The sequence below is a fragment of the Olea europaea genome, chromosome 5 (assembly GCF_002742605.1).
Source record: "Olea europaea var. sylvestris chromosome 5, O_europaea_v1, whole genome shotgun sequence".
Taxonomy (NCBI): domain Eukaryota; kingdom Viridiplantae; phylum Streptophyta; class Magnoliopsida; order Lamiales; family Oleaceae; genus Olea; species Olea europaea.
Window position 1 is genome coordinate 6,199,817 of NC_036241.1, and position 8,256 is coordinate 6,208,072.

The 8,256-nt window shown below is 32.7% G+C and overlaps 2 protein-coding genes across 2 annotated transcripts; both read right to left on the minus strand.

The window, feature by feature from the left end:
- Positions 1-1,632: 1,632 nt before the first annotated feature.
- On the minus strand, positions 1,633-3,613 carry LOC111394177 (B3 domain-containing protein At5g60140-like). The gene is made up of 3 exons (XM_023019943.1): positions 3,490-3,613; positions 1,909-2,683; positions 1,633-1,811 (listed from the first exon to the last, which is right to left on the minus strand). The coding sequence occupies exons 2-3, from the start codon at positions 2,141-2,143 to the stop codon at positions 1,633-1,635; spliced, it is 414 nt and encodes a 137-aa protein (XP_022875711.1). The 5' UTR covers positions 2,144-2,683; positions 3,490-3,613.
- LOC111394178 (putative B3 domain-containing protein At5g66980) lies at positions 3,413-6,701 on the minus strand. The gene is made up of 5 exons (XM_023019944.1): positions 6,532-6,701; positions 4,907-4,980; positions 3,953-4,280; positions 3,620-3,856; positions 3,413-3,513 (listed from the first exon to the last, which is right to left on the minus strand). Exons 2-5 carry the CDS (start codon positions 4,964-4,966, stop codon positions 3,413-3,415), a joined length of 726 nt encoding a protein of 241 aa, XP_022875712.1. The 5' UTR covers positions 4,967-4,980; positions 6,532-6,701.
- Positions 6,702-8,256: the final 1,555 nt, after the last annotated feature.

The following is an 8,256-nucleotide window of genomic DNA, read 5'->3' on the forward strand; positions in this document are numbered from 1 at the left end:
TTTATTTTAATTTGTCCCAAAAGTAAATTTTCAAAGGTAAACCATGCAAATAACATAGGTTAGATCAAATGAGCATACTTATTACATGACCAACTTAAATCATTTAAATTGGAAAAAAAACTTGCAACGGCGTGAATTTTGTCTTCTAAGGCAACCAACCAGGTTGAGTTTGTATATTAATGTGGTATAGCCATCTAGACCACTAGCTGTCAAATAGTCCCAGTTTAGCAGTGATGTCACATAAGTGATTTTTTGGATCTTAAAATAGAAATTGTGTTTCCCATAGATCGGGTGTTAGCTAAAGTATTTAACTTTACCTTTTTGTGACTCTCAATAAGTTAATTAAACAGACTCTTGTAATTAAAAATCCTACATAATAGTACTTTTTGTATCAAACAATGTAGACAATAAACAGTATATTTCAAAAACACTATTCGAGCTATGTAATCCTTTTTTCAAGTCGGTTGAATCTTTTCGAACCTTGCACAATTATCTGTAATCAGGTGGCAATGAGCTATTCGATTGATCATGAGTGTGTTGTGATGCATTTTTATATTTTAAATAATAAATTAGGCCACCTAGACTAATGTTTATAATCATTCGTGATAGATATCATTGTTCATTAAGATTATTTTTCCTAATTTTCTCCGTTCCATTTCCTTACATGTTACCCTTTTTTTTTTTTTTTTTTGGGTAAATTAGGGTCGTACTCCCAATATTTTATGTAATAAGTTTTTAACCTTTAAAAGTGAGGATTTGGATTTTGACCTATTTGAATATGCGAATTTAGATCTCCACATTATGAAAATTCTCAATTTATATGTTAAAATCGCAAATGACTTTTACCTGAATGTTAATTGATTTATCAACTTTGTCTTCTCAAAGTTGTGAGCAATGTGAGAGATATGTGAGAATTCAACTTTAACGTTAAAGGTTTCGATCACTTGGGGACCATATTTAAATATAAGAGATACGTGCGAATTCAACATATTTACCTATTTAAATATGTTGGGGACTTAAAGTTTTACTTTTGAAGCTTGAGAATCCATAATTACACTAGGTGAAAGGTAAAATAATGTAAATTACATGTTAAGATGCCATTCAATTATTTCTTCTGACAATCTGGACATGTAACCTACCTTCGACAAATTCACAGATGCACGTATCCTCCTTGCTTACAAAGTTCACGGCACAGAGACTTTTCCAACCTCCTCGGTACCACACACGGTCATCCTTCCATCTTTTAATCTTCACATGAAACTGTCTGTCATGTGGATCAATGAGGAACATCTCTTCAGGTAGATTGTGCAGCTGGAAGTCCTTGATTGTCTCCTTGGGGATATACTGCCACAACTTATCCATTATTTACTCAAACCACCAAAAAGTATCTAAGATTTATGAGCTGACATTTAGGAACATGAATGCAAGCCTTACCAAATCATTCGGCCGTGATTTCCTGATTTTAGTGACAAAGTAAGGATTTCTTGGCCGGATAGCCAAGCCAGAATTGAAAAGGTCATTACCGTAAGGATTGAGAGGACGTTGACTTGGTCGACCTTAACCAACCAATATCATTAGTAAGAAATTATACAAACTGAAAGATATGCATAAAATTAATAGAAAAAATGGGCATCAATATATCCTAAAGTTACCGATAGCAACTCGATCCACTACTGGTTCACCTTCTTCTTGAATCTTATTTTCAGTGTCATCCTCTTCGCTATTCTCATCTTCAGCATCCTCGTCTTCATCAATTTCCATGTAGTGTAGGTCTTCATTGCTCTTAACATCATCCTCTTTGCTATCTCCATCTTAATCAGTTGATACCATTAGAATTAAATTAGACAAAATTATGAATAACATAATAATTTATTTTGGAAAATAGGCAGAAATAAATGCCGAACGTACAATAAGCCACTTGCTTGGCTTTTGCTTCACCATCTTCTTCATTCTTATCGTCAACACTAATATTGAAATGCCCAAGACCCTCCTTATCACAACCTGACAACCCTAACAGTTTTACATCAAATAGGTTTTTTCCATCGAATCGAAAAACAAAGATATCCCCTGATTCCAAAGAGTTGTCACGAACAAATTTTTCCCATCCATCACAAAAAAAACAGTCATTATCAATTTTTGCCATTTTCACAGGCCACAGATTTTTGTAGCAAACTTGAAGGAATACCCTTTCTGGTAGAGCTCCTTGTAATTGTGAACTAAAGATTGTTGGAAGTTCCTACGAACAATAAGATAAATGGAATTAGATCATAGCAAAACTCTTTGAACATTGAAGAGCCATTTCTAGTTCAATGCACATTTTCCTTACTGTCATGAAGTTTTTGTCTAGATCTTTAAATATCACACTCTAAAAGAATAAAATAGGGTAAAAAAATTCTCTAGCATAATTTTACCTAATTCTTGACACTACAAATCTGTGTCCTAAAGTTATTTCTCTAACAACTTTTATTCTTATGCTCACATTATACGAGGCGAAAAAAACTTTAAGACAAGGCAAAGTAGAATTTTACTTTAAGAACAAAAACCTAGATCTCTAAAATAAAATTTTAAATTAACAAAAAAGGAAACAAAGATAATATATAAATGAATACCAATCCTTATGCGCTGGTTTTACGATTGTAGCACTTGAAGAAGTTCACTGGCTTAAACATCTTGATATCCTTATCTGTTTACAGCATGCAAAAAATGCAATTGGCAACTCAATATACGGCAGATCAGAGACCATGCTTATAAAAGTATTCAGTGAAAAGCTAACAAAAAATTTGAAAATGCAGAAAAATATATTATTACATATGCTTAGTTTCCTTTAGCTTTTCAGAGTTCATCCAAGTGTATGTTTGGCAGAAATAATTTTTCAGGTTGTCAAACACACATTTTATTCATTTTGTAGGAACCACTTATTATTCACATGTTTCATAGAACCCACAACTATGTACTATAGAAGAATATGAAGAAAATAAAATAAACTAACAAAACATGTATATAACATTAAATCAATTCTGCAAGAATCAGTAATTAAATTTGCAGAAGTTGTTAATTTAATACCTTCTCTTTAATAAGAAGAATGTTGATTTTATCAGCAAGATTTCATCCAAGGTATCAGCAATATTCAAATAAATAAGTAATTTATCTAACAATGAGAATCGGTAACTTTTGTAACAATTCATACATTTATTTTACTACAAGCGAGGAAGCATGTCGAACATGATCCTGTAATGCCTTAAATATATAAGATCATCCAAGGGGCATTTGGTACATAAGTATCCCAGAAACTTGAATATATGAGTAACACTGGATCAGAGCTTTTTTGGTTGATATAACAGATGATTAATTTAATTTCTTTTAATGTATACTACAGGAAATCCACTTGAGGGTTCCCAAAAGTTAAGTGAGTTCAAGTATAAACACCTTTCTGGATTTGAGAAAAGAGGAAAATAACTTTGCTTTTGATGGAATTGAAAATATCATTACCATAAGAATTGAGAGGACGTTGACCTGGTCCAGCATAACCAACCAATAACATCAGTATGAAATTATACAAACTGAAAGTTATATACCAAATCAACTGGGAAAAATGGGAATAAATATATGCAGAACTTACCATCGGCCGCTTGCTCAACATCTAATTCATCATCTTCTTGAGTCGTATCTTCATTGCTTTTAGCGTCTTCCTCCTTGCCATCCTCATCTTCAGCATCCTTGTCTTTGTCTTCCAAATTCTCCATGTACTCTTCGGCATTGTCATCCCTATCATGAATACTCTCTTCGGTTTCATTCTCTAATTCTGTGTGATATAGGCCTTCATTGCTTTCAATATCATGCACTTTGCTACCTCCATCTTAGTCGGTTGTGTCATTGGGATTAAATTTGACAAAATAATGAATTACCTAATAAAATTAATTGGGAAAAATGGGCAGAAATAATCACGACTTACCATCAGCCACTTGCACTGCTTTGGCTACACCACCTTCTTCCTTCGTATCCTCAACACTCGTGTTGATATATAAATGGCCCTCCTTGTCACAACCTGATAACCCCAATAGCTTTACATCAAATAAATTGTCCCCATCATATTGAAACACGAGGACATCCCGTGACTCCAAATAGTTATCTTGAACAAATTTTTCCCAGCCATCACAAAAAAACCAGACATTATCAATTTTTTCCGTTTTTATAGGCCACAGATTTGTGTGACGATCTCGGAGGAATGCCCTATCTGGTAGAGCTCCTCGTAATTGCAAACTGAAAGCCATTGGAAGTTCCTAAAATCAATAATTTAGACGGAATTAGGTCATAGTAAAACTCTTTAAACATTGAAGAGTCATCTCCTGTTTAACACACATCCTAACTGTCATCATGAAGATATTGTTTAGATCTTTGTGTATCTCTACTCTAAAGTATTTAAAAAAAAAAAAAACAAAAAACAAAATCCTCCCTAGCATCTGTGTAGGCTTTTAAAAGCTTGGTACGTGAGCAAGTTGTATCGTTGTTTTTATAAAATTGTTAGTGGTATCATGTAATTGAGATCACAAACTTCCTTTAGTCCTGTAGATTTTGATATTGTCTTCCAGGTATACAAAGCATTTTAACGTAATTCATGACACAACAAGACTTCCTGGGGAAAACTTATTTACTTTTTAACAATTTTTATTCATCCATTCACATGGTACGAAGGCACAAAATAACCAAATCGCCCAAAATTTCATTATATGCGATAAAATGCTAAGCATACAAAATCCTAGTTCTAAGCACGAGATAAAATTTGTAGTGGTAAAAAAGAGATAAAACCATAGAAAACAGAATTTTAATTAAGAACGAAAGCCAAGATTCCTAAAACAAAAATTTTAATTTAACCAAAAAAAGGAAACGATAATAAATATATGGATACCAATCTTCGTGCACTGGTTGTAGGATTGTAGCACTTGAAAAAGTTCACTGTTTTAACCATCTTGATATCTTTATCTGTTTAAAGCATGCAAAAAATGTAACCGGTAACTCAACAGAAGAAAAGTAAAGATCCACATGATCAAGCTTAAAAAAAAAAAAAATTCTGTGAAAGCCAAAAAAAAAAAAATAAAAAAAATAAATGTTTAAATGCAACAAAATATGTAAAAATATACGCCTAGTTCCCTTTAACTATTTCAGAGTTATCTAGCTACATGTTTGGTGAAGATAATTTATAAGTTTGTCAAACATACCCTTTACCCATTTTCTAGAATCCACTTATTATTCAAACATTCCGTATGACCCACAACAATGCACTACAACTAAATAAAAAGGAAAATAAAGTAAACCAACAAAACATTTTTATAAAACATGAAATCAAGTTTGCAAGAATCGGTAATTAAACTTTCAAAAGTTGTTAATTTAATAATTTCGTTTAATAACAAGAATGTTGGCTTTTCAGCAAGATCTCATCGAATATATCAGAAATTGGTAAAAAAAATTATTATTTTATCTGATAACGAAGATAGGTATTTCATTTGCAACAATTTATTCGATTATATAACTACAAGCTAGGAAGCATGCCAAACATGATACTACAATGCCTTAAATACAAGATCATCTAAGGGAGCATTTGAAACCTAGTGGTCGATGTTCGACCATAAAACAAAATGATGTGACTAACACTAGATGATAGCTTTTGTGGTTGATATAAAGGATGATCAGCTGAATTTCTTTTGATGTATTCAACAGGAAGTTCATTTGAATTTAGGGTCCAAAAAGGTAAGTGAATTCACGTATCAACAAATTTCTGAATTTGAGAAGAAAAACAGTAATTTGGCTTTAGATAGAAGTGTGATGAGAACCTATTCATTTTTATTCTCACAGAAAACCTAGCATCCTTTAATTAAAATTATGAGATAAAAAGCCAAAACAATTATGGTGCATTCAGCTAGAAAATAAACTAGATCACATACCTCAAAGATCACATCAATCAACAATTTACATTCCACGTAAAAAAATTCTGCTACTACTTACAATATTTTTTTAGACGCACCATACATTCTATTTGTCGATTACACATAAGAATATTGACATACACGAAGCAAAAATACTTCAATCCAATCAATGGATTAATTCTAAAGATGAACCAAAAAATACTCAGTTTGATATTAATTTTAAACCTTCTTATTTCTCCTTCATTACTGATTCTTTTTATTCGTTTTTCCAAGAAAACAGTTAGAGATTCTGAAATTCAACAAAAAGCAATAGATAAATCTAAAATTCAGCAATGGGGAAAAAAATCTCAAACTTTAATCCCAGTTGTGAAATTAATTTGCAGACCAAAGCCACCCTACTAAGTTATGGTCTATTAACAGAAAGATAATTTTGGAAAAATCAAACACAAACAGAGACCTTAACAAAGTGAAACTCCCTATCTGGTTTTAAATTTTCCAGTCCAGACACATCTTCCTTCAAAGTTATGGTCCACTGGCAGAAAGTTAATTAAAAAAAAAAAAAAAAAAAAAACAACCCAACCCACAAAAGCAAAATCTCAAGAAATCTTACATAATTTTGTAGATCCTTCAAGGGAGCCTTTGGACTAAACTCAACTCCTCAATGAGTGGCTAGGGTTTCAAAAAATTATAGGCTTATAAGAAGAAAGACTTGAGCCCTTATTTATATTGTTCAAACCTTTGGAAACAGGCGTCGATTATATCGAATTTACAAGAATTGCCATTGTAGGTGTTAAAAATACTGGTTGAAGGACAAAAATGCCCTTGTGATGTATAGTTATGTGTTGATATTGGGGGTTTAAATTAGGGGTAAGTTAATAATTTGATTTGGCAATTTTTTTTGGATGTCATGGAAATATTTTAAAGGGATAATTTGGGAAGATATGGTAAAGAGTTACTTTTATAGTGGAATTATACTGACACTATAAAATTTTCTTTGTACGCACTTCATAATTGCACCCTAATTGAACGAAGTTTTAATAATTAAACCACAATAATTTTACAATTATGAATAATAAACCCCAAAAAAAAAAATGGCTGTGGTGTAAGTACATACCCTTCTCATCTCCATTCTATCTCCCCCATTCTAGTTCCTCGTGAACAACCCCACCACACCTTCCCACCAGGCTCATTGAACGAGTCGAGTCCAATGCTATTTAATTTGCTAGTATTGAACTGTGTGAAAGCATAAATAGACAAAGAAAAGAGAATAATTAAGATAAATCAATACCTAGAAGGATACCACTTTATATGGGGTTCTTTCTTCAATTCTATCCTATATTTACTGGCACTTTGATAATCTTCCTTGCAAACAACGATGATGTCCCATACCTCTCTTTCTCCACATACAAAGATGTAGATATGCACTTTGGATATACATTTCGGTTATTAATAATTTATATTTTTAAAATTTCTCCCACATTTGGCCATCATCTTTACTTTTAGGAGCTGATTATATTTAGAGACAACCTTAGGCCACAACCCAAAATGGATATTTGAACTTATCATGATTAGGAAAACTGTAGCCTGTAGATCATCTACCCCGGACTTGACGAATGGTAGCTAAACTCGATAGTTGTAACCTAGATGAATTTAAGTGTTTCAATAACTCAAAAAATTAGGAGCATTTTTTTAAATTTCCCTTCACCATATAAGGGAAATGATGCGATCCAAGAGCCGAACCCGATGAAGGCAATCCCAGGACTAGACCATTTGATAATCGAAGGTGGACCGATGATGCGGTCGAGAGCAAAGTGGGTGAAACAAGTGATGGGATTACTTTTTTGATCCATAATTGATGAGACATCGTTTGTGGTGCAAAATGGGACAACTTTCATGCTGGGGTTGAGAGACGAATCAAGTTGGATCAATTGGAGAAAAGCAGTCGAAGTTGGAGCCACTATGGTCAACTATGTGACCGCAGAGTAGAATTAACCATGTGGTCGCATGGTGGCTAACCAAAACACAAGAAAGCCATTTTAATTGAACCATGCGACCGTACCATGTTACACCATGCGGTAGCATAGGCCAAAGTCGTGGTAGATTTTTTTCCTTTCTTGGGAATTTCTATATTTTAGAAGAATTTTAATTTTGATTGAATTATTTTACTCTTGGATGATTATTTTCTTTTTTCTCATAGATTTTTAGGGTTTTCAGATTAGTATAAATAGGTTTTCTTTCTTGTAAACACACATCATTCCATTATCAATCAATTTGGGAGAAATTTCCTTGAGAGAGTTTTGTGCTTTCTTTTCCAGTCGTTCTTAGAACATCTAGA